Raw genomic sequence first — 27,924 nt, 5'->3', positions numbered from 1 at the left:
TTATTCATTTCCATACACTTTTTTTTTCACCCTGTTGGTACACTGATCATTTTTAAGCCTTATCAACGTGACGTAGTTGCTCCCTAAGAGCAAACTTTCAGGCGCTGACCAGAGAGGAGATTGTTCACCTTAGCGAGCATGTGTGAAAACAAGAGGCCTCCATTCACCACACAAAGGAAAGAAAAACAAACCTGTACAAATACTGAATAAATGAATAATACAAGAGTAGTTGTAAACATGTACATATTCACAAATCCATTATCTTATGATACTTTCCCCCAATGTAGTCCAGCAATATAGGTCAATTCCACACTTCAGATGATGTGTGCACACTTAACGGTATGGTTATTGGACATGATAGTTATTACTATTGATAATTATCATTTGGAAATCACAAGAACTGGAGTTTTGATGACCTCTGTGAAAATGCATGATGGCTCTACACAAAAGCTCCTCCGCCTCTGAAGCCCTTGGCTCACCACAAGGTGGCTTTAGAGTCCTACTGTTTGTCCCCTCTGTTGTTATATTGCCTTTTTTAATATGATGCCACTTAATCTTTGGTGAAAAATAACTGTCCATTCATGTTAAACTACAGAAGAGAGCAGCTGCTACTGCTTGTTTCTTGTTTTTATTTCAGCACATAATATTTCCTGCAAAATTCAACTGTATAGCTGTTCTTCAGTAGTGTGATTAAACATTTAAATTACTTAAAAGCAACAAGGATAAAAAAGGCTTCCTACCCCGCTTCATCCTTTCACCCTGTTTCTTTTCATCCTTTCACCCTGTTTCTTTTCAGTCTGTGGATAATCATCACCTCACCCTCTAACTTGGCACGCGCACACACACACACATCCAAACATAAACACACAGTAAATCAAGCAGGTCAGTGCATCATTTGATTTCTCTTTTCTTTTTTTCCCGTCTCAAGCCTTTTTTTCCCCAAGCCATTTCTGTGGCGTCGAGTCCATGGATGCAGGGACAGAGAAGCCTTCGCCCTTCTCAGCTCAGCTCGAACCCGGCGGAGGACTCGATGGCGTACAGCAGCTTGTTCCTCATCAGGTGCTGGTCGCAGAACTCCGGGAGCTTGAGCAGGTTCATGCAGGTGCTGGCGGTGGGCAAACGGTCCAGGTCGGTGCCACCGTTGTGAATGCAGAAGGCTGGGTAAAGCTCCTGGTTGCATATGTACGTTGTTAATAAGGACATGACAAATTGGTTGTAGTTGCAGATTAAAACTCAAGAGAAATTTGGTCATCATGAGGCGTTTAAGGACAGATGGGAAAAAGAGACATGAATCAGCTCGTGTCAGTGATGATCACTATGTCCAAAGCAATCCCAATTAAGCAATAAATGTCAAATTCCACAAGGGGATAAATGGTAAAAGAGAGACATTAAGCACTAAGCTAATACAGTGAAAGTATAAATTTAGGAAATCAGCTTAGTGTTTGAAAGGCACTGAGGGAGGAACCAGCCCACAGTTTGACCCTTGGATGAGATGCCAAAGGAATGATCATTTCATGTTGTCTATCTGGCATTTTTTAAATCAAGCCTCCTTGTGATGAGGCCAACTCATCTGCAGACTGTGACACTGACCGTTTCCATCACAAGCCGGGCGGACGAATAAGCTCCTCCGCCCTGATTTCATCCTGCTATTTAATGTTAGTGTATACGGCTCAGTGGCCGTACTTGCCCGATTAAATGGCTCTTCAGGGGCTTAGCTGTAATGACCCCATTTTTCTGACAATTACCGTATTAAACTATCGTTGCTTATTGAGAAAGTGTCATTACCGGGGCTATCATTTTGAAAAAAAAAAGAGAGTTTCCATCATCTTTTTTAAATGGCTTCTCCTGACAGAGCTATTTCTCCTCTAATGAATCCTGGGCTGTTTCACGACAGCTAATTAAGGCTTAGCTGGCTCAGGCTGAGGGCCGGGTCAGGGGACGCTCCCCTCACAAATTACCGCCCTTTTCCAGCCCCGGAGAAGAGACAAGGAGGGAGGGAAGCATCCACAACACTGGCCAAAGTCAAATTGATTACATGAGGAGGGAAGGCAACTCTTAAACATCAAGAGGAGGTACTGCGAAAGAATTTAAGAAGAGGAATTTTTTTTGCCCTTGCTCTGCTGCATAACATCATTTAGGTTTTCTTAACTAATGACAGTCATGAAGAGTACTAAAACCAATCATATGATGATTACAGCTCCTGGTTAGACGAAGTAAGACACATAAAAACTCTTTAATGGCCCTGAGCAACACTTTATGCTTTTTTCCCCCCTATCGCGAACTACTTAAGTGTCCCACAAATCATTTCAGTAAGAAAGTGAAATGGTTTCCAATTAGGAAATCATTTCAGAAATAAGAGGTTAGCGGTAATGATTCAGCACTGCTGCAACATTGTTTAGAAGCAGGTGGATATAGTTTCCTTTTATGTTCATTTAACAGGAAATTGCTGCTTTGCCATGTCACACAGAAGGCAAAAGTTCAAAGGTTCAACCTGCTACAGAGTTCTGAATGGCAATATTTGTCCAGCCAAGATCTCCGACCAAGCCCACACACATACAGCTGCGGAAGTTCTTCAACAGAGGAAGGTCATGAACTATAAAACAAGGTTGGATGTGGAGACAAGGCTGCACCACACTGGCTGGGTCTTATCGCCGCCTAATTTGAAAATGATCATTTTGTGGGCTGTTATCAGTCTAGGTATTTTCATTACAAGCCCATTAAGAGGGAACACTACATTCTGTTGGGCTTGGAAAACTTTGCGATAATGAAGGATACAGGTAGTAAAAAGTCTGCAGAGTAAGTATGTGGAGAAGAAAAAGATGGAGTTCAAGTACAAGTCTGGCAAACCCTCACCTTGAAGCCCAGCAGTGGTGGTCTGGAGCAGCTGGTGACAAACTTCAGCAGCTTGCGCTTTTCCTCATCTGTGAAGCCTTCGACCACCTCCCAGAAGATCTGGATGACAGGGTGAGTTGCTGAGTACCCACCTAAAGGAGATGATGATGGAGAAAATAATAATATTTAACCCACACTAACAAATACATCATCTTTACTATATCTATTAGTCAGTGAATTTATGACTTTCAAGTCTGTCCAGCCATGTCGACGATGTGTTTTTGTTCATCATGAAAATACATAAACTATAAACTAAATGCCATTGTATAAGTTTGTAAGCTCCATAAAAAAATTTAATCAGCTCCAACCTGAGTAGTTTGTGAACTTTTTCAGGTCATCAAGACAAATTGGCACATGAGCCCCAGATATCAGCACCTATTAAAAAGCAGAAGAACAAACATTCAAGTCTCTGTGACTCGTAATTGTGCTCCATGCTTATGTGCAGTCTTGCTTGTCATGTGCAGATTACCTGGATCTCCTGCTGGTCAAACATACGCAGCCACTCCAGGTTGACCACATTGGCCAGGCCCTGTCTGAAGGCCAGGCAGTGAGGCCTGATCTGTTTGTTGAGTCTGTAGTCAGCTACCAAATGGATGTAGGCTATCCGGTTTGCTGTGGTCACAGGAATGTCTTTGCCTCCCAGCTTAAGTTCAACCACCTGGATCAAAAAACAGTCACACACACTGTTTTAATTCAAATATGTAATGTTTAATTTTCTGTTCAAATATAATGTATTCTCCATTCTGTTGTTGAGTAACATTACTGTCAGGCAGCCATATTGCATACTTCATTATGCATATCATTGAGACTGCCTTTGTTGCTAGATGACCAACAAACAATGTAAGTGCTTTAATTGTGTCAGGTGGTTTCAATTCAATCACAGAACGGTAATTAAATATTATCCAACAGCACTCTGATTAAAGGTAAGGCTAGATGTGTGTGTATATGTGTTGAGTGAGTGAGTGAGAGAGAGAGAGAGAGAGAGAGAGAGAGAGAGTTTAAGTGCATTTCAGTGTTTCTAAATATAGCACGTCCAATGAACATCTGGTCCAATACAATTTGGCCCCAGGTTCTCTTTTCATTAGCTTTAGAGCAGTTAGCACTTGATAAGATGTGCTCATCTCTGTTCATAAAGCCGAGTGTATGGTGACATCATAGAAGCTACGGTGGGACAAAATATAATGTTCATCTTTTTCCATTGTAGTTTTCTTGCATTTGGCATATATTATCTTGTGTTTTAAGAACTTAATGACTTAATTGTACAACAGCGATTTAGTAACTTTAGATCTCACATTTGTGTCCTGTTTTTTTTTTTTTAATATTTTGACCACTTCCTATAAATGCCAATACAAAAGCTGTACATGTAACATCAAAAAAAAAATTTGAAGGGGTTTTCAAAGCAACATTAAGCATTAAGCAAAAGGCTAGTGGCGGCAAACATTGCAACATTATACACAACTACCTCTCTGTACCTTTCTGCAAGGTGAAACGTTTTCCCAAAAGTCAATCTACCACATGCCAAACAGTAACACTAAATCAGCAATGAGCAACTGTGGTCACACATAGACTGTCACAAAAACTGACTGCTTGACACTTAACAGGATATTTGTTAAACAACAGTACACACTACAGTCGAAAAAGACAATAGACCTGAATCAACACCTCTCTTTCACAGTGTCAACAAAAACTGATATTTAAGCTTCATAAAAGGTATTCAGTGCAGCAATACTGTGATAGATGGTAATATAATCTACAGTAAGGTGTTCCTCTTGTTTTGTCCATCCCCTGAATGCCGCATACCGCATGAGGCTGCAATGACAGATAATCATTTTCTGCTCTCTCTCTCTCCCACAGTGGATTCTGATTATGTGCTAATGTAAGAGAATTACTGTCGTTATCTTGCTTACTTTGGCTATCTCACGAGGGCAAATGCAGGGCAGACTGCTCCCGAGTGTGTGCCTAATCTTTCACAAATTGTTTTCCCTATCGTGTTTGCAATGACTTATTTGCGACCAGGAAGGCTACATTGTAACTCAACCATTTCAGGTGTTGTTTGAGAAGAGCTAATAAGACGCGTTAAGGCCCTGAGCAAACAGGGGGCTCTGGGCAGAGTGCAGGTCTGGGCCCAGGTGACCCAGTGTGATGGTGGCGGCTTGTCTCCGAAGCCTTGAGCTTTGGAGGGGACGTGCTTAAGAGCGACTAGTTGCTTCTGTCAGGCGTGTTCTTAGATAATTTCTGGAGGAAATGCAGGTGGAATGGTCAACAGAGCTGCTGTGTTCTTACACTGCAGCAGAGCTTGGGGCGACAGTGGCAACGTGCTTTATCTCTCTCAGAGCTGAAAAGTGGTACATCAGGAGGGAAATGAATTATTAACGCCACAAAGAGGAACCAAACAGGAGGAAGGAAAGATGGCTGAATGAGAGGTACTGACCAGGACATAGAGATGGAAAAAAGGACTTGTGAATCAATTATTTGACTCCATCCCACCCTGTCCACAACCCCTCACCTGAGCCTCTCCCAGATCGTTGTTGACCACAGTGAAGTTTAGGCCCAGCTCCTCCACGTCACCCTCGTAGCTCTTGAGGAAGAGAAGGTTGCGGTACATCTCTGGGTCCAGCGAGGCTAGGTGGTGGATGTCCACATCCGCACTGGTTCCCAGAAGTTTAGACAGGAAGAAACTGGCAAAGGGCAACTCCACCAACATATTCTCATACAGCGCCTGTGGGAAAATGTGGATGTTAACTGGAGGACAACAGCAGGACAATGAGTACTGTCTATTCTTGTAAATTCACTCACAAACATCAGGCCATCAGTATATAGGTAAAATGTGATTGTTTATTGCTCGGGTGTCATTGAATAAAACACGATGATTAGATAACCAAGATAACTAAATGGACTGCAGCCTGCATCAAGTAACAAGTACAAATGTAAAAATCTGATTACAACATTCATTACACCACACCAAAAAAAAAAAATCAAGTGATAAGATAGTAAATCTGGTCACATCAGAGTGACTGAGAGCAAAATACAGAACACAGTCTATCTAAAACACACAGGCTTCCGTTTCACCCACCTCAAACTTTATAAATGCCAATTCTCACCTTGACCCTAAATGCCATTAAGAACCACAGCCGGGCAGGTAACTCATAAAACCCAAAGCTAATGTACTTGAATAGACCGAAAAAGAGCCTGTTGGAGGCATTAAAATATACAGGTCTTTATAAATGATAGCTCTAAAAACCCTGACCGCATCAGCTAAATGGATTATAAATCCAGGGGATTTCCATAATGCATGCATCTTAAACACACACACACACATAAATCACAGCTATTTTCTAAACACAGGTTAATTGCACAACTTCAAACATTGTCTATTTTTTATGCAAAATAATCCACTTAGTATTTCTCTTGTGGCCGAAGCTCGTTTCAGACCATATGCGCTGTGTGGCCCCTTGAAACCTATCAATAACACTTTTGCCGGGAAGAGGCAGCATTATGTATATGGAAAAAACCTGTAGCCTTATTTTTTCAGTGCCACTTACTTTATTTATGAGTGTTTATTGCCAGAAATTGTGCCAAAATGACTTGGGCTGGAAAGAATTAATTATAATGGCCCAGGCCTTTTAATATAAGTGAGTGCAGTGGCAACGCAATTAAAACAGATCGCGGCACCATCAGGTGGAATAAATGCCAACAACATTGCAGGTGCATTCTGTTAGCTGCCAAATAAATTCCTTAATTTATAACATTAAGAATCAATAAAATTATAATGCCTTTCAAACACATCTCTATCAATCAGAGGTGCCAACCTCATCTAACCTCAAAAGGGAACCATCAATTGCTGGAGATCAGTGAGGAGAGACTGTGCAGAAGTGTGGTGTTTAAGGAGGGAGGATGATGAAACTTTCTTTACCCTCATAGTTTACTGAGTGGAAAGGCCACTGCTGACGAGGTTTGAGGTTTTGTCCCAATGAGAGACGAATGAGGCACAAAGAGAACCACCTACAGGACATATTACATAATGAGAGATGTGATTGTGACAAAATGACATCAGTAAACACTCCCATCACAATTACATTATCTTTTTAGTGTTTAGGCTGGAGGGCTTGAACCACAAAAGCAAAGTAACCTGTTTTCATGTTTCCCCATTTGTGGCTTAAATCTTTCAGCTTGCCAGCTGGGTGGACAAGTGAAGAAGAAGGATGATGACCGGCCTCTATTCTGATGTTCAATCCCATTTCAGTGAGTACCCTAGACAAGCCTCTCCTGCCTGTAATACATCACCTCCACAACAATGGCACGCCTCGGACATTAATTAACAATATTAATCTCCTGTGTCCTTTGAGCTGCAATGTGCACTGTGCACATTGCAGCAGCGGTGATGCAATCACAATCTATATAAAACGGTTGCCTTTTATCCAGGCAATAATGGCACTAAACAAATATCAATACACCTCTCAAATGGCCACTCAAACGTCCATTTTTATGGAGAAAGAGGAACTTAAGGTAGGGTTAATTGAAAGTCAAATTCAAATTAATTTCCCCCACGTGATTGCCTGAACCATTAGCTATGGTAGCAAAATATTGAGGGGGCGGCGGCGGAAAGCTTGTAGCTGCTGATTGATCATTTCTCACTCGCACCGAATACAGAGAAGAAGAAGAAAAAGAAGAGGAGGAGGAGGAGGAATTACGATGCTCTGATAAGCGGACTGGACCGTCTCGGGCTAAGCAATAGAGAAGAGACCTGGATGTTCCTGACTGTAAAACAGATCAAAATGCTATTACCACATGCTTTGGACGCTTATTTATGTCCTGTCTGTGTGGGCCTACTGATTTAGTGCCAGTCAAATGCAATCAATACACAAACAAGAGGTAGGAATCATCGGCTAATGGAAGCCCTAATTGAGAGGCGACTGCTTGTCATGAGGTAATTCTTCTCTAGGTTGAGATGATAGACCCCCCCCCTCCCAAGAGGAAGGCATCTTGATAAACAATCTCTACCACATGCATTAAGGATGATTTAGAAACATTAGGCTCTAATAAATAGTGCCATAAGAGGAAGCAAGGGGCAGAAAAACAATGCCGTCAACGGATTACGCACAGTGCTAATTAACAAAACTAAGGCTTGCATGAGATCTGGGTTCAAGTTCAAACCCAACCCTGAAATCTTTTTAAGAAACAAATGACAGTAATTTCTCTTAACATTGTCAGTTTCTAGAGCAAACACCAAAACGACCTCTAAATTTACATAATCAGAGAGGGCAGCCTTGACACTGACTTTGACTGACCTCAATTGACGTATTGGTCATCATGTCGAGGCTGCCTGTGAATTCATCTTACAATCCTCTTGATAATTTTTGGGGAAAGTTTTGGAGATTTTGAGGTTTATGTTAGAACCGAAATATCTGACACCACAATCATTTTTATTATGTTTTACTTTAAATGCTCACCTTTCCGAGGATCCTGCCTAGGAAGTAGTAGTGTCTTGTGAAGGAGTCTCCGACCAGCATCTCTGCAGCGGGGCTGGGATACAGCAGGCCCTCGTTGGTAGTCTTGAAGAAACCCTGGTTTGGATTGAAGCCCGACTTGAGGAGTTCGTTGAGGAACTCCCGGAAGATTCCACCACCATCGATGCCTGCCTCATCTAGACCGTGAGCATTCAGCAGATGGACTCTAATCCTTTTCTTCAGGTCTGGTTCTAAGATAAGGATACAGAGCATGAGGAAGAATTTCGGAAGGTACAAAAAGAAAGGAAGGACAAACAAGACATTGTCCAAAAAAGCGCATGATGTAAACTGTGACTATATTTTCACTCAATAAATGTAACAAACAATGTAACAATGATTTCTTTCTCTACTTCACATTCATTTTTTCCGGCAGAGAAATCAGGTCAGAAAGATTGTATTCAGTTTCCTAGTTAAACCCACATTCAACCACAAACTGAATAGGCTTGCACACGGGTTCGTAATACATTTTAACAATGAATCAGATGTACTTGAGCCCCAAAAGGTACTCATTTAAATGGGTACAGACTCTGAGCTGAAATTACTGAGAAGTGAGAAAATACATTTAAAAGGCACAGCCATAAAGAAACTAACACAGATGAGTGCTTGGTCTTGATAAATCAAAAGTAATTGAAAACATGCATTTTGTGACACATTCTTTCATTTTATTGTTAATTAACAATTTATCTTAGGCTCCTCTTCTAAAGTCTCCACAGTAAATACTTGACTAATTCGGAGAATGCTGAGAGATATATATTTTTATTTTTAAATCAATAGATACTAAATTTTTAACAGTTTATTGTTGATCTAGAAAAACAAGTAGGTTTCTGCTGTATAAGTACTACTTTACTGTTTTGTGTCCGGCATGCACTTAGCTTGTCACACACAAGTCATCTTAACTTGGTAGAAACCAACATTTTATATCATATGAAATATTTGATCAGCTGTCTCCATGCATGTTGTTCAGATAAAACTGGCCTGATTTACAAGATTCCACAATGGAGTGAAAAAAGTAGGGTACGCGGCATGTATACTTTCTGCTAATAATCTCACAATGCAATTCTCTGCATTTTACAAATGCAAAAATTACCACTGGACGACTTTACAGCTGTCAGTGATGACCTAAAATGACAATGATTAGTTATTGCCCAAACTCTCAATTTACTGCTCATTATAGAGTAAACTATTGAGTGTCCTTTACAGGGGGAGTATAATGGAATGATTGAGTGGGAGTGATTTCGGACACAGCCTCAGTTTTTAGGCTATTTCTCCACTACACTTCCAAATAGTGGAGATTTGGATCCAACTTTTCCAGTACAATGACGTGTAACTTTCATCTTGCAATTTCAAAATCGAAAATTTCCAAAAGTAAAGGTTACATGTCTGCCATTAAAAACCAGATAAATACTTTGCAATGGCTTTGCAATTACGTATTATTTTATTTTAACTTATAAAGGGATATTAAATGTAATTTGATATTATCAGCACATTTATAATGTACAATTTGATCTTTTTTATTTTTATTAACACTCCCTCAATGATATTTGATTCTATTACATTTTAACTTTTAAACTCAGTTTTAACAATTTTTTAAGGTTCACTTACAAGATCTCAACATCTTTTCCTTTACATATTCCTTTAAAACTAACATTTGGGCTATTTATGTATTTGCTGACTAAATTAAACACAAACTTAAGATTACCAATAAGCCAACTTTTCAATAAAGAACACGTTATTAGTCCTGTAAACAAAGAAAATGGTTGTAAAATATAAAATTGTAAATCCTAAATCCTAAATTTACTGTAGCATATTGTTTTCCCCCCAACAAACATATTTTGTAAGAAGGCACTTTCTTGACCTCAGAATATTCAAATAAAATTCTATAAGAGGTCATCTTAATAATTAATGTACAGTGATAAATCAAGGCAGCTATAACTTATAGACACATAAATGATATAGATCATGTCTTCAGCACAGGTCTCATACTACTCTTTTTAATCAGATTGCCCCCACGGCAGTGCCCTTTCAAATTCAAACACAAAAGAGGTGACTTAAAATAATTGATCCTGCTTTTATGTGGTCCATTAAAATAATCAGAACCACAATTATGCTATACCGAAAGTCAATACTCTGCACAAGGAGAGTACTAACCTTCATCTTTAATACTAGCTGGAACCGTGATCCTCAATATTAAGATTTTATAGACCATAACAAGAGTTTCAGTAACAGTGTCAACATTTACTACACCGCGCTTCCTCTCCTCTCTATTTGTCATCTTGAAAGTAGATGTAGGAAATAACACAGCCACTATAGCACATGATGGCAAAGTGTGCCAGCCTCATGCATTTAACACACAATTAATGCACACGTAAAAATTGTTCTTTTATTTAAACTGTAGTGCTGCAATCCATACCGTTTTCTGGAGAGAGTTTATCGTAGGCGTCTTCATAGATGTAGTTGCGTCTGATGGTGACATTGATACCATCAGGGAATGGCCCGTCCCCCTGCACGTCCCGTTTGTCAGCATAGATTAACCTCTGAAAGATCTACAAGACAGATGAAAGCCCAGTGGCAGGGTCAGTGACATATCCTTTTAGTTATAATATTTTCAATTCTTACTATAACTTTCACTGTGTTTTTCTTCATCCTTTATGTTTCATCATCTTATATTTGGCTTTTTTGGTAGTTCATATTGAAAGTGACAGAAACAATGAGGGAAACGTGTATAAAATGTAACAGAAAAGCAGATTAGTTGATCAAATAAACATAAACAAACTTAAGTATTTGCTCAATGTCAACATGTAGTTAGTAGCATCATCATACTGACAGCAAAAGCAGAATTCTGGGGAGACCCCCGCAGTCCTAATATTGCACAAAAAAGGTTTTTTGGGGTTTTTTTTGTGGTTGTGGCTGGGACCGCAGTGCAGTACCTTGACTCGCTCCTCAAAGGGAACCACGAAAGGGAGCTCTGTGAGAATGGCTAGATGTCTCTCCTCAGACACAGACAGCTGTGGAGGCTCTGAGCCGACTGTAGATACACACAATATACAACATGTTAGCATTTTTTTTTTTTTAAATTCTTGACAATCAGTCATTCTCCTTGCCTCGTGCTTTCAACCTAAATAGAGTATGTTATGGCCAAAACGTAAATTCTGGTTAGTTATACTATAATTTTTTTTTTCTAGATCTATCATATAATAGCTCCTGTCTTTGATCTATCTACTTGCATCTTAAGGGACTCTTTTCTGCCCTCTAAAATTATCCCACAAATTCTGCAAATCGTAATTGTAGTTGGGTTTATGTGATTTTTTTTTTTTTACATGTGTACTTAACCATTTTATCCAATACTGGATAGATACAATCAAAATATGTTCTTTATAGCAGACATCCAAATTATTTTGGATATTTCTATACTATAGCACTATAACTTCAAATATTTGAGAATGTTTTAAAAGACTATCCATGTATTTAGGGCTATGTTAATTAAATTCATTAGGCAATTTTTGGTCCCCATCACTGCCATCTATCAGTGCAGTGCAAATGTCAAAGACTTACAGATCATCTTTTTTTTCACTGTGAACTTTCGTTAGGTGGGTGGTAAACTGTCTTCACACTGCAACGTGTAAAAACTAAAGCTGCAAGTGTCTGAAATTGATCAAAATCTATTTTAGTTAATTGCAAAATATAATAATAATGAAGAGAAACTGAATCTAACATACAGTATGTTCCACATATATTTTCTGTGCTGGGCCTTCATCATAACTATGTGACATTTTTAGCCTCATAGATAAGATTCTTTTGTCTTATCCTCTACAGGGTTCAAAGGTCTGGAACAACTAGAAGTGGACAAGACTGAATCTGGTAGAAATTCACAGTCTTGCTTAGGGAACCTTTAGCTGGTGAAATACTTCCCAACATCAAGCATCCTTTGTGTATAACACTCAACTAACAGTATCACCATTCTCAGTGCTTAGTTCTGTAGATAAGACCCAGTGCACTGCTTACAGGCCTGCCATTAAAAACATTACCATCCAACACCCTTTTAATAAACCCAACTGTGAGGTGCCCATCCACTTGCTAGGCTATTTCCATTAAGCTGATGTTTATTTTGTATTAAACTCAGGGTTTAGACTGTTTAGCCCACACAAAAAAATTGCAACAATGGCTAAACCGCTCTTCAGCCTCCTCACTTTGCGTACGCTGCAGCTCAATTATTCTGCTCAATTAGTCAATCTGATCTGCATTTTCCCATCAGGTTTCCATCTTTGAGGAGAAATATGGCCTCGGAGTGGTCAATACATTGCTCATTCATCAGCCATGGGCCTGTCCATTTAAGGAAATGAGAAAAGGCCAGACAAACACTTGGACCAGATGTGGCTGAGTTCATCAGGTACTTTCACACTAATTGAATTTATTCCATACAGCCTCTGAGTGGCATTAGGTGGATCATACACACATTGTTATCAGCTTGTTTTCACACCATACTTCACAGGAACCATGGGATGGCTCAAAGTGAGCCAGATGAAGCCCTGCCTGCATCAGTGTGTTTTCCTCTGAGTGCCTAATTGAGTGAATGAAGAGAAAATGTTGTAATATATCTTTGGAAAAAAAGGAGAAGGTAAACGACTTTTTCTGAGGTATTATGCTGTCCCTGTGAAGTGCTGTGAAAGAAATCTTTACATTAAGAAGCATTTGTTCCAAGCTACAAAAAGGTAAACTATCACTTCTTTATTATCTGTCAGCAACAAGACTTCCTAGTCCCACACCACAGGACAGTTTGACTTTTGCCCTGCATCTACTATAGATAGAAACTAGGGAGATGACTTCTAGTTTTTTCTTAGGGGAAATAATATCAATGCACAGCTCCATAGAATATGAAAAGGAAACACAGAGAAGGTGACTTTGGACAGCAATTAGGTTGATTTTCTGGGCAATGTATCAAGCTGACACAAGCATATGATTCTAAATTTCCATCCATTTCCAGTGGAGTAGCTCTGTGGTGTACATTAAGTACAGCATTGTGAACAACAGGCTAGGAGACCAGTTGTTCAGGCTGATGAGAAATACAATAATAGACTATTCTAAGACAAAGACAACTGACCCTTAGTTTTTTAAAGGGCAGGATGACTGTAAGGGTCAGTTAGTTGAAACAATATAAATGTTTTACTGGCATAAGGAGATAGGGAAACATTTACAGTTTCTCTGTTTTTTTTAACTTCAGCAAATGCATTCATTTTTTTGCATGATGAACACAAAAACATAATGACATTATTTGACTGTAAAGTAGTACTGTGCTATTCATAGACCTCCATACTTGTAAGGGAATCACGTTTTTCTTTTTGAAATGACAAAAAACATTAAAACAGATTACACTACCATCAAGTGTTGACTGAAGTGGCCCGATGCGGCCCATCCTTCTCGTTCTCCACACGTGTCTTGCAGAAGGTACGTACAGCTGGGTGACCTGGAGACGCAATAGACCGGTCAGTTCAGCTAGTCAAACCAACCTTGGAATATATGCAGGGGCTTTTGTATATATATCTATCTAAACAGCTTATTATAGGTGCTATGAGGACTCTGACATTCTTGAACATATTCCCATAGAAAATTAAACTAGCCATCAGACTTCTTTTAAATAACCACTGAAAAACTTATTTTTATGAGCTTCAGTTTTTCAGTGAACTACAGTTTCACTTACTTATATTGTTGTATTATTTTCTTCATGTTAACTTTGTTTAACCCTGTTTAGCTATCATAAACTATGTTGATTGTTGTGTTTCTCTATGAAATGCTTTTAAGAAGCTACTATATAGATTAAGTATTATTAGTACTTTAACAGGAGAGCTAATAAGATCAACTACACAAACTCTAATGTGTCAACATCCCTGCTGCCTCCCTCTTGAAGTTATGTCTTTCTCTGCTTACATACATAAAAGACCTCCTCTAAGCAGGTGTTCTTCTGAGGTATTTTTTGGACTTAAGGAAATTAACAGAAAAAGCCATGATTCTTTTAATTTTCACAGATTTTAACCACCGTGACCAACTCATACTAGGCAAGTTTGTGAATAAAGCTCCAGATTATCAGGTGCTTTATTCAGGTGCATTTCTTTTCACAACAAGGCTAAAATTGGACATAATATCACATGCACAATCAACTGCAAGGCAAAATCTAAATATTTGTGATGATAGTAAAGTACTTTATCAGCTCGGATGTTGACCTCCTCAGAGAGCCAGTGACCTGCTGGACAGAAAGGCCGTCTGATGTCGCGAGCTTTCACCATCTTCACCAAGTTAGTGATGACCTGGGTAGTAGATCAAACAGGCACACCCATACACACATCACATTAACATCTCTAACTCTGTCAAATGTATCCCCACTAAATCCAATTTATTGTTAGAAGGCAAAACGTACGATTCAAGAACATTTCAGAGTAGAGAACACAAGACTGATTATGGTTTTTCTGTGTATACAGGATGAGGTGCCTTATCTGAGAAGGGAAAAAAAGCAATTAGAGAATTCAGCCATTAGTGCGCCATTTATGGGGAGTATAAAAGAAAAATGACCTGCGCCATTCCTCAATGTCCAGCCCTGTTAATTACTGTTGAGGTCTGCTGACATCAGCCTCCAGACAGAGAATGCAAAAGACACAGTAGCAGTGGTTCACAGCACTGCACATAAATGCATGGTTCTCGCCTGGCCTGCAGAAGGCTCATGGTTACAACAATATTTCACTTTGATGTAATGTTGTCACTTTGTAACATGCACAGTGCCATTTCAGTTGAACACCAACAAACGATAATCTGTTTTCTGAAGTGGTCAGTTCTATTTTGTCTGAAATTCTCTTCTATAGCATGTGCTATAAAAAGCTAACCAAAATTCAGATCTGTGATACAATCATTGAAAATGTACTCTACAAAAAGAAACAGTTTTTTTGTGTGTGTTTATAAACAATGTCTTCATGGCGCAGTTAAAGATAAATATCAATTATTTTACCAATAGAATTTCAAACTGAGGTCCAGGATTGGGACTTAACACCTTGTAGTAATAAAGTTACTACAGCCTTATTTAGACTGTACATAGCAGGTTCTACTGTTGCTATGACTACCCGCTGTCAGATACCCACTGTATAACCTCAGGTGTGCCGATGCATGACAATTCATTAAGGGAGCTGTTATGTCTGCCATAACAGTTACAGCCACTCCATTTCCATATAATACCCGGGCTAGATTATTTCAATCGAAACTTTCTTTTCTAAAGCACGTCATTTTCATAGAGTGACAATCAATCTCGGCCAGACACCAGGAGGCAACCAGAGTCCGCAATAATGGCAAGTGCAAAATGCTGTAAAAGGCGCGCGGCGATGGGTTTGGAGGAGGCCTACCTCCTGACTCTGTGAATGAATAAGCTTTCCTTAATTAGCCCATCGGGCTAAGTGCAAGCCTTAATGGGCCTTTCCCAAACTCCGGCGTGACATCGTTCTCCAAACATGGCCAAGAAGAAAGTTCCATTAGCAATATTAATACAAGCTTAGTTGATCATTTTCATTCAATTAACTTCTTTCAATTAAATAGATAGCTCGACAATGGAGGTGATAAAAGATGGGGAGGGACGGCTGATGACACGAACCAAACATTAGCGTGTTAGGGGTCAGCAGCGTTAAACCGACTGTAAATCCCACCGTTCAATTTGGAAAATGCATTTCTCCTGCTTCCCACTTCTTTAATGGGTCGTTTTAGCTGACAAGAGGCCTTTGAGCAGATCTTTTATGAAAATTCCTGACATGCTCTTCGCGTATTTGCCACCTTTCACAGAACACCAGTGTTCACTTTTAAATCCTTCTGTCAAAGACTAACAGCCGAGAACAAAGTCGCTTAAATACCATTTCCTTGATAGAGAACGGAGGAGAGGAGAAATGAAAAGGGGATGTGGGATGAGAAAAAGAGCTGAGGAGGATGAAGTTAATGCTGTCTTCTGCCTCATTTCCTCTGGGTAAATAACCAATGGATGACCTCCATGGCAGCTCACCACCTTGTCTTTGCCTGGTCATGCATACATGCTTGATTTCCACTAACTTAGGCAAGCATTAGGTCACTGTGCTTCAATGCACAGACTGGCTACACGACAATTAAGCCTAAAGTTAATGTGCCACATATCATGGCTTATGCTCCTAGCCAAGAAGAATTTGGTTTCAATTTCTCCTCATTCATGGTTGCTTTGCACTATTAATCTTTATACTAGGATGAAATCCATCCAAACCTGACACCAATACTGGCAGACAATGACGCAGACAAGACAAATGTATAACCAATAAAAATGATAAAGGAGACGAGCTATGGTCTGTGCTACAGGTGTAATACTAACATTTTTAGATTTAAAACAGTTCAATTCTGAGGTCACAATTTGATTCCTAATAAAGTGCTCCAATTCTGGATTATGGTTACACTATACAGCTTTACTTAGAAAAGTACAATTATATTTAAGTACTGCTTACTGTTTAAACAGGTTTGACATACTTTAAGCAGGAGGATTCTCTGTGTTTTTAACCACTGCCATCTCAAAACTCTTAAACTTTAAATCTGATTTCAAATAATCTAATATACACTGCCTCTGTATGTGTGTTAGTGGACAAATTGTGAGGGAGTGAGCAACACATGGTGGCAATGCAGTTTCCTGACACCTCTCACTTTATTTCCCGCACTGTATTTAAAGACAATAGTGAGAATGAGGCAAACAACAAAGACAGCAAGAGGACAATAGACTACAAGTTTGGGCACCATACTTGCATTAAGTTTAAACAATGAATACTCGTTGAAAATTGAGATTTGCTTATTATCAACTAAATTCAAATTTCTGTATTCAATTAAAGGTTCAATGTCTTAGGATCCTTTTTTTTTTTTTTTTAACTTAATGCCCATGTCAAGATTGGATTGAAGAAAAAGGAATTTAGTTGCATGCCTGGTGTGATTACAAAAGATCAGTTATTTGATAAATATGAAAAAACGTACATTCAGTTGTAACTCGCTGTAGCTTTATACATCTTACCTTGAACAGCTGTACCCAGCGTTTCTGTTCGGTCTGGATACGCTGCTGAACCTCAGTGTTTGTCTTGACACCCACACTGCGGAAGGCAGCCATATACTCCTCTCTGTGCTCCGTTTTGGTCTCAGGGTAGGCCAGCTTGATGATTCCCAGACACGCATCTCTCAGGCAGCGAGACAGCGTCACCAACTCTAACAGCGTGAAGGGCATCATGGAGGACTGCGTCTGACCTGTTGAGAGGGAGAATGTATTCATTGTCTTTTACAGATATTGATTTTCACATTTACATGGTGGGAAGACAGAATACAACTGATGAAAGCAACAGACAATGACAATATATTATTTTAAGACGAATACCAAATAAGGGAAATGGGAGATGATAGATGGATGTGTCCAAATGATAACTATCTCCAGGGAGATGTGCGTCCCAATCACAATCATCCCACACATACAAGATACCCAGTAATCCCCAGACAATGTATTAATTTGTCAAACAAAGCTTTGAAAGTATATATCACCTTCGGCACTGATAAGGAACTTAAGGGAATTTTTGTAAGATCTGGTTGAACATATAGATAAGCCTACTACCTTCCATTTCATGCCCAAAAAACTCGCTGTCATGCACGGAGATAAGCGAGTGGCTGAAAAGAGAGCTAAAGAGATAGAAGAGGGGAATGATGCGGTTCGAGTCCTCAAACGACATGGGAGAACCTCGCGAGATCAGCTGTAACAGTGGCACCATGGAACTGAGGGGGCAGACACAGAGAGGAAAAGACTAAGTAAGAGGCACATACTATATGTACATAAGCAGAAATAGGCTTCCTGCAAGCACATATATTTTTACACAATTAGTCACACAGATAACAGATAAAAACACATTTGCCAATAATCAGAACTGCGTTAGCTCACCCAGTGATCATTTTAGTTGTCATGGAAGTTATCAGGTGCCAGAGATGCCTTAGGAAACGTGCATTGAAAGCTAAACTGTACAGAAGTCTGCAGAGACCAAATACAGAAAATACAACACATTAAAGTTAAACATTTATTTGGGAGAGAAAATTGAATGAGTCAGAGAACTATTTCAATCAGATGACACAATCAGTGCGAAGAACAGTAAAATTACTTTCCGCCAATCTGTCTGCTATGTTAGGATTGTTAACTTTGTCCTGTTCACCAGAGGACACAAGTAAAAAGGAGGAAAATAATAAATGACACTGTTAACCAACATTTTCCTCATAGAATTTTCTTGGCCTTTCTCTCCCCTTTTTATACCTTGCGAGGGCTGAAAAAAGATTAAATGAGCCATTAAGCTTTATTTAGGCGAGGCACCTTCCATTAGTAAACTAGTTGCTGGCAAGGGTGCCCAGCTCGGGTCATAAACAGCCCTCTGGTTTCCTGCTAGAGGCCCATTTAACTTAATGGCAAGGGGAGCAAGACAATGGAGGACAGAGGAGGAGGGGAAGAGTGGTCCTTACTGTGACCCCACAGCGGCAGCATACTTCCACACTCACAGTGAATTACATGATAACACTGAGGAGGGCCTACATACCTCGCTATAGTCGCTTTGCACTCAACGGGCTATGGCACCAAGGTGTGAAGCTGCTCTTTGTTCTAGTGTATGTGTGTTTGTGTATCCTCCTAAATTGCATGGCTTTTCACACAGAGGGTAAGTACAGGTGACAAAAATGTGGTAAGTAAGCTAAAAGGCAAAATAAAGTGCCCCCGCATATAATAGGCCCTTGTCTGAAGAGTGACAGCACTGACACCTATAAGGATGCTTGCCTTTAATAGCAGCGTCGTGTATTCACAGTAGAGGAAAGGAGAAAAGGTTAACAGAGCAAAAAGAGCTAAGAGACAAGAAGAGAAAAGAAGGTAGAGTGGGAAAAGGGAATCCTACATTTGTTGAACTTTCTCATCTCAATGTCAAGGCTCAAATTCCCATCCCACTGTTCAATCTACCAAAACCCATTCAAAAATCCCAAAAGGAAATGAGCTTCAGGAGTAGAGTGTCACATAATCCTCAGTATGGCTTGAAAAATGGTTTGAGTCAAGCACATACCATCTGTCAGCACTACAAGGCTCAGGAGAGAAGCAAGGAGTAGTGCTGTGGGCTCATAACAAGTGATGCGGGTGTTTGATTGAAATGGGAAACAAAGCACTAAATGCCAGCTGACATGCTGATTTACGGCCTGAGAGAACCCAAACCTCCATTTCAATCATGGAATGAACCACTAATAAACAAAGTCAAGACATCAAAAAGGGTTGCGCGCGTGTGTGTGTGTGTGTGTGTGTGTGTGTGTGTGTGTGTGTGTGTGTGTGTGTGTGTGTGTGTGTGTGTGTGTGTGTGTGTGTGTGAGAAAAGCAGCTTGATGAATCATGCCTGGATCATTTCATTTTGCAGTAATGAAAGAATCTGTTCAGCAGAAAAAACAAACAGCTGTGCTCGGGTCAGATTTGATACCATAAATACTGAACAACTGAGTTTCCACCTATACACAAATTTGTTTTTCTTATATTAACATGATCAACATAATTATCTCATGACAACACAAAAATCACGGAAAGCTTTCAAAAGTAAACTAAGGACCAAAGCTCATCTGCGCTCACTGTCATCACACTGAGCCCCGTTAGCAACAGAGTGCTACACTCAGTGAAACCAAAAGATTAAAGTGAAATAACACCAAATATCCAACAATAAACAATTAAAGTGAAATTACAGCAAACCCAGTAGAACAAACCAGGGATGAGTAGAATTAGAAAATCAATCAAAAATCAATTTTGGCCCTGTATTATTGTACGGCTTTTAAGATGTTCTCTAAAAAAAAAGCAGAGCGCAGTTTCATGAGACATTTTACATATTTATTAAAAAGGCAGTGTGCCGGGCCGACTGGCCAGCCTCTTTTTTTTTTGCTGTAATAGCAGTAAATCAAGGCCGGGATGCAATTTGCTCCCCTTAGACTCTTGTAAAGCTATCCCTTCCACTTGTGCAGTGATTAATCTTTCTCAGTGAGCTAATTATTTTGTACAGATATCCAATAATGATGGAAGACGAAGGGCAGGATTTATGGTAAAAGCGAAAGGAAGGAGGAGGCCGTAAAAAATTAAGGGGAATCGGGGAGGGGGGTACGCTGAAATTATTCTAAATTCTGGGCAACCATTTGAAAGCAAAATTATTAGTTGACCATCAGACTCCAGCTGTATATGTCCAGTTTTTATTACAGAGGAAGCTTTATTCATCCTTATATACATGGTTTGGGATAAGCTAGGGTCTCCAAAGTGGTAATAACAAAGCATATATATAGTAAGACACAGCTGCTAACATGATATGAAACTTTATACATCCACATTCCCACCCACACATACAAATCAACTGGCAAGCTACTGACTCCACTAATAATTAACTAGAGCAGGTTGACCATCCATGAAGCTCAGTCTGTATCACCTCCCGTCAGTCAATGCACTGTCCACCCCGCCCCCCCAACAACTCTGACATCCTGCCCCTAATGTAATCAACCTGAGAAGGGGTAATTGCCCTTATGCAAAACTGACAGCTTCCCTGACATCCCTGCTTCCTCTGCTTCCTCTGCCGGTTGTAAATGCCAGTGGGTGCGGACCACAGATAACTGCCTGCCTGCCGCACTTGACCGTTATTTACATTACTGCTTACAGCGCAGAAATACATTAAGACACAGTTTTCCTCCCAATCAGGTGGGTATGTAAACAAGCTCTCTGAACGCAAGGCTGATCTCGACAAGATGTGTAAAATGTTATGATATCAAATAAATATGAAAAATGCTTTAAATTTATTTTCATGTTATCTTTTGATTCACTGTGAGGTGCACCTTTGTCATGGTCTGTGCTATTTTTGATGAATATACATAATTTGCATGAGAAAGCACAAAAAGACATACTAAAAAAAAGTCTGTGCTGTTTTAGGTTATTCCTAAATAAATTAGTCTCATCAAGTTTGCGCATTTGTACCTGACTTTTGGCACCATGAGGCGGTGCTGCACCATAAGGGTGTGACAGATGGATGCCATCATAGTGAAAACCTCCTCGCTGGCTGAATCCCTCCACACCAGGTTGAGCAGGGCGTTAGTCTGCAGCTTGGTGTCCAGCTTTTGGACACACTCCTCTGTGATCAGCTGTACAGATATCCGACTGTCATCCTGGTAGAGAAGGAAACACATGTGGCTTGAAAGAGCTGCGCTCACATATCAGCATGTACGTGTAACAGAGTAAAAAAATTAAGACAGATCACGTTTTAGTTTATCATAGGAATGTGGTTAATCAATATTATTCCCTATTTGTGTAAATTCATTCTAAACCATCAATTTTATTCTGGGTCATTTATGTTAGCTCATCCTCGTTGGCTTTTGAGGATAGAAATTGCACTGAAAATTGGTTTCATACGTGCTCCTCGTGTGATGTTTGTAATGTTGCAAGTTAGGTTTTTGAAAGTAAATCCTGATGCAGCTGAAGGAACCTCATCAGCAGTAGGCATCAAGGACATCAGATGACATAGGGATGCACTGATCATACTTTTTCTCTCTGGCATCAATTCAATACCTGTGATTGTTTTCACCAAATCTTTATAAAGCTTCCTTGCTGCATGGAACTAATTTGAATTAGTCAGATTAAGTTAACAAGTGGCTTTGACTGTAAATGTAACTCATAACTTCTTAACTATAAGTGACATTTATACATCATCATTCTTTTTTGGCCCATGCATGTTCTAGTCGATACTTGATCCGCTCAATAACATGATCAGGCCAAGTAAATGGATCATACCTGCATGGGTGGTGGATGGATGCCAGCATCATCTTCGTCCTCTGAGTCGCTGCTCACGTCAGGCCTGGTGCTGCTCTCTGACACCGGCAGCAGCGGCAGCAGCGTCTGCAGAGCCCGAAGGTACAGAAGGAGACCCTCCTCTGACAGTGAGCCTGCCAACACACACCCATCTTCATTACTGTACATACTTTCATTAATCAGCTCTATAAATCAGTCTCCCTAGGAGTTTATGCTTCAAATGAGTCATATTTATTCCATTAACACATAATATACAGTAGATACAGGGAGTGTACAAACACTGTCCTGTGTGCACATTTCTAAACTGTGCCGCCCACCTAAGCAGTTCTCCCCTGCAGAGAGGACAAAGTAAAATAGCCACGGTGCCTGGCTCTTTGCCGCTGAGGACGAGCCAATGGTGGCCTGGAGGGAACTCAGGAAGGCCTCGAATGGGAATGAGAGACGGAGATCTGACAGTGCCGGGATAAAGAAGTGAAAGATCTGCTCGGTAAATGGTGCTGAGATGAACTCCTCAGTGAAGGCTGCAAATACAAACTGCCTGAAAGATGACAGACAAGCAAAGATTCAGACAGACAGGCATTAGACAAGTTAACACATTAGATGAATACTGATATGGGGAAAAAAAATGCTGTATGTTCATAAAGAAATTAGCTGAGTGGGTGGGTTGTTCTTACATCACCCTGCTCTCTCTGTTTCATGAGTGCTCTAATATTGTCTCTCCAAACAGAGCTGCTTTGTGTGGCTCAGTCACACACATCTGGTGTGTCAAGGCAGATAATTAGCTGTTAGAGTCAGTATGTACACAAGTTTCTCTCACTCCCGCCTTGCTTTTCTTCAAAGAAGAAAAGAAGTCTTCTTGTCGTTTGTTATTAAGAATGTCTCAAACTGAGGGCAAACAGCCTGATATTCTGCACTCTGGCGAGTGGGCAAGTCTGGGAGACTTTTATGGCTTGTTGTAAATTGGTCTCTGAAGCAATTACTGCTTCACCACTGACTAGATGGGACAAAAAACTGCTGTGGGTCGTATGATCAGTTTAATGGACAATTTCGAAAGAATTCACTAGGGACAAACACTTTCCTTTCATGCAAACGCAAGGTTATCTTTTCTCTGTACCTAAAAAGCAGCAATTTGTGAGGTCTACTAACATCAGTAACTTTAAGATAAGTGTACCAGTGAAACCTTATGAATATATAGCGTGCAGCCTTATTTGTGATACTCTATTCATTTTAAATATAGGAGATTCACTTTTCAGCCTTCTCCAGAAGGTCATATAACAAAACTAGCTGTGCGGTGCTGCACAAGGAACTAAGAAAAAGTCTGTTGCTCATGGACACTTCAGCAGAAAGTGCAACATATGTCACAGTTTTTGCTGCCAGTTCTGTTTGCGTTTCAGTTTTTCTGTTAATACATCTTGTAGTCCAAGATTAATGGTGAGCAATTTTACCATCAGACACCGGTCACCACTGGAAAATACTAGTTGTGTCTGTTAAAAATGTTATAATGTTAGGCTCTTTTTGACCATAACCAATTATTTTGAGACCCAACTCAATAAAAATTAAAATAGGAGGAGGTATAAAAAAAAAAACGAATGTAGCTGAATTATTTTGGAATTCAAAATGTCTTTTTGCTTGTTCAATTTTTCTTCTGCCTATGTAACACCACCTTAGTGCTTCAGCATTTCGCTCCGGAGCAACTGCTCTTCATGTTCTTGCGTATGTCAGTGTGACACTTCAGGCAGCAGCGTTTGCAATTTCCTCTCAATAAGTGCCGAGGAGTAGTAAAATTTGTTTTTGGTGGAGGACTCAATAAGGGTGATTCCTGAATGAATACTGGTAAAATCTAAAACCACCCGACTGTATATTTTTCTCTACATAGCAAATGGAATCAAAGAAAAGAAATGTATCATGAATTGGCAAACAAAACTTTGCAACATGTCATATTTCTATTAAACTATATAATCGTTATTTTGACTGTTTAAATTAAACTTGGCAGGTAAATGTTGGAGTTGATTTTTGCTCACTGCCAAGCAGCAAGTGCCATACACTGGTGTAAAGGCCCGTATCTTAAATTGTCATTTTACTCTAGTGCTGTACCTTGCGCCCGCTGTGCAGGAGGAGTAGGTAAAGTGCAGGGGTTTGAGGATGTGCTCCAACAGTGTGCTTGCCAGAGGGATAGAGGGAGCATCACTGTACTCCAGACTGGAAGGGAGCCTGTGATTCACTAGAATGTACAGCGACCTGTAGTATCCTGAATAGAAGACACAAATGGAAATAAGATTCAAAAACAATGTTAAGAATCCAGATGATTTTATTAAACATCTGTCACATACATACTACAACATAAGTTACATAAATATAAAAAAGCAGCAAAGGTTGCTGTTTGCAGTAATCAGTGCAGTATTGGTATACTGAGAATGGAAAAGTAGACAACGATAACGATAACCCAGGCCATTGACTGAAAACGGTTCTCCCCTAGGCTTCATATTTTCAGCTGTAAAAGTAGGGCTAACCAGTTTGCCTGGTTAATTAGGCTTGAAGACACCTGCCTGTAGTTGACGTAGTGCTGAAAATTAAACAAGATGCTTAGCGTTGACGAGTATGCTGTTGAAAGCGAGTCATACATCTGGGAAAATATAAATACTATGAAATGTACTTGACCTATGCACAGCACTGTACATACTCATGTGCCAGTCAGACCATGAACTGCCCATGTATGGAAAAAAGTATACAAACACTTCAGAATAAATGATACTGACACAGATTCTACATCTCTAGACACCCTTTAGTGTTTGAAAATTAAGCCTCAAAAAGTTTATTTGTGTCTATGTGGCAGTAATCAGTGGAATAAGATAAACATCTGCACTATTGAAATTTTGCACCCTCCACAAAACTGACAGCATACTCAACAACTAAAAAATATGCACATTCTTAGACATACCCAAGACAGATTTATCAAAGCAACAACAGGTAAGTAATATCAGTGCTTCTTAATCCACACAGTGAATAATAAACCAGTGACTTCCTGTGGAAACGTACCTTTCTGTACCATATAGTGCAAAATCTGCTCTAGTAATGAAGCTACATAGTTAGCATCTGGAATAACAGGAAGATAGGTTCTCTCTGAAGAAAAGATTTCTAGCATCCGCATGGGAACCGCCACATTTAAACTGTCGTCCTTGCAGTTCTGCAGGAGTCTGAGATACGAAAAGAGGCATAGGTGAGTTAGTGAAAATTTCTTCAAAGGTCTAACCAGCTTGCCGTGTCTTTATGCATCTACCAGCTAAAAATATATAAATTCCTTACCAGTTTTTAATAAGTACTATACCTGCAGCAGAAGCCTAAGATCCTCTTAATCTGAAACATACATGTCTGCTTCTGTGGGCCCACCAACAGCTTGACAAACTGACTGTTGTGTTTCACCAGATTCTGGCACAGCCATATCTTTATAAACACACAAACAAAGACGAATGGTAAGATGTACATTTAGGCCTCTGGGTATAATAGCATCTGTGAAATAATCAATTAAAGAGAATCAAACACATTTTGTGTTCTTACCAATCTATGCGCATCCACACTCTGTCTATAGAAAAATATGAGTTGTCTTGATAAGAGGCAAAGACCAGGACCGTCCAAGACATGCTGAACCCCCCCTGCCTGCGTGGAACACTCATCAAACCTGGCCCTCTGGATGGCATACTGGAAGAAACAGTTCAAAGGTCAAATATTGCAAATATTTTGTTTGAGCACACTTGTTTGAATAATATCACAAACACTACAAATGTGAAGTAAAATTAAATGTGCGCTTGACTTGGTTTGCTGATAAAGTGTAAAAGAAAGGGTAAAAGATTAGTTTATCGTTTTTTCCCAAAACATCACTTTCACTGGCAAATGATACAGCTGACATTTCTAATGCAGAGCTGAATATCTGATTCTGAAGGTGATATATGAAATCTTAAAAAGAGGTCTGTAGAGTACTTGCAGACTTACCTGTCGTTTCAAGTCCTGGTAGCCACGTATGTAAGACTGAATGATGATGGCATTCTTCAGACGTCTTCTTTCATCCTAAGTAATAAAAGAACAGACCTTAGAGCCGATGAAATCACGACACTCAAATATTATTTAGCATTTACTCTTTTTCACATAAATTGATAGTGCAAAGTAGTATAAGTAGTGCAACTAATTTCTCTTGAGAGAAACAATGGATCCTCCAAATAAGCAGACAAAACTGACACATGCAGTGACATTAAGACACGATTTTATGAGCAGTTTGTCAACAAAGCACTGCACAAACTTAGTTACCTCTCTTTTTCTTCTTTCTTCTTGAGTGCGGTGCAGCAGGGATGCTTTCTCTTCCTGAAAAACAACAAGAGAGAACCTTTGGCAAAACACTTTAAACTATATGATCTATGCTAAGCACAGATAAATAAGAAAAATGGGATTTTAGTTTGTTACGAACAGCAGACAAGTTCCACTCCTTCGCGCCTGTGAAAGGTCAAATGACACTAACCTTTTTACTTGCTCCTCCAAGTGATACCTTGGGTCTTGTCTTGAAATCTCCCTCAAAGCTAAACATTGTTAGATTTTTCCCATTGACTGATTCAAAGGTCGCCACTAATTTCTGAAAGAGAGAGTGAAACCGAAATTAACTCTTAAGTCCTGACCTAATACCCAATGGTAGAGCAAACCACTGAAACCGGTGTCAACATGAAACAAAAATGACCTGACGGCTCGTGACTTGGCCTTATAAACGATTCACTTGGGCTAATAGATTCCCCAACCATTACAGTGCGTCGCTGCGATTTCTGTTTGTAATTTATGTGGCCACATAAAACAGGCATGAGCCTCAACGTGGACGACTGCTGAACGACAAGAAAGAAGGTTAACGTGAGCTACATACCCGGCTGACAGCTTCAGTTTGGTTACAACAATAGTTAGCTAGCCGGTTAACTTAGCTAGGTAATGACTCAGCAGCTGTCAGGCACTAAACATTGCTCTTTACGTTATCTGACTCCAAGCAACAAGGGAGACACCAAATTACAAAACATTTATTGAGGACAGGTCGCAGCACTGATTTGCACGTGTAAGTTGCATGATTTTGTTGACGTTAGCACTGCAGCTAGCTAGCACAGCAGCTAAGCACTCACACAGGCTAACTTTACGGGGGTGTCTTCCTATCCGCATGTCCCTTTTGACATCGCTCATATTACAGGGCACTCATCTCTGAATCGTGAATCAACAACCTATGAATGGTTTACCTTTGACTTTTGAATTAAGGAGTGAGAGACACACAGTAACTCTGAGAAGGTAGTTTAGGTTAATCCAAACGTCAAGTCTTCTTTTCCTCCTCTTTCTAGAAATCAACACAACACAGGGAACGGCCAGACTAACTGTATCCGGTTCCTTCAATGACAGGCAGCTGATTGGACAAAATTCATGCCAATAACGGCTTAAACCCGCCTCTCAACTAGATCGGCTGAGAAGCTTTTGTGGCTAGTGTGTGTGTGTGTGTGTGTGTGTGTGTGTGTGTGTGTGTGTGTGTGTGTGTGTGTGTGTGTGTGTGTGTGTGTGTGTGTGTGTGTGTGTGTGTGTGTGTGTGTGTGTGTGAGAGTGAGTGAGTGAAACAAGCAAACGTGTGGTAGAAAACGCCATACTGCATTTGGTTGTGTAAAATGTCTTTGT

General features: G+C 39.9%; 1 protein-coding gene across 1 annotated transcript; it reads right to left on the bottom strand.

The window, feature by feature from the left end:
- Positions 1-27,671, bottom strand: ube3c (ubiquitin protein ligase E3C). The gene is made up of 24 exons (XM_040126906.1): positions 27,501-27,671; positions 26,753-26,863; positions 26,545-26,598; positions 26,233-26,307; positions 25,801-25,941; positions 25,571-25,686; positions 25,282-25,439; positions 24,340-24,493; positions 22,563-22,783; positions 22,228-22,379; positions 21,418-21,605; positions 18,346-18,432; positions 18,025-18,182; positions 17,440-17,666; positions 14,594-14,698; positions 13,773-13,860; positions 11,327-11,424; positions 10,810-10,942; positions 8,343-8,590; positions 5,399-5,611; positions 3,362-3,550; positions 3,201-3,267; positions 2,854-2,984; positions 1-1,170 (listed from the first exon to the last, which is right to left on the bottom strand). Exons 2-24 carry the CDS (start codon positions 26,816-26,818, stop codon positions 1,000-1,002), a joined length of 3,240 nt encoding a protein of 1,079 aa, XP_039982840.1. The 5' UTR covers positions 26,819-26,863; positions 27,501-27,671; the 3' UTR covers positions 1-999.
- Between the last annotated feature and the right edge of the window lie 253 nt (positions 27,672-27,924).

Source organism: Xiphias gladius, chromosome 5, assembly GCF_016859285.1.
Source record: "Xiphias gladius isolate SHS-SW01 ecotype Sanya breed wild chromosome 5, ASM1685928v1, whole genome shotgun sequence".
Lineage (NCBI taxonomy): Eukaryota > Metazoa > Chordata > Actinopteri > Istiophoriformes > Xiphiidae > Xiphias > Xiphias gladius.
The sequence above is the reverse complement of the archived record's forward strand: the minus strand, read 5'-3'. Positions and strand labels throughout refer to the sequence as shown.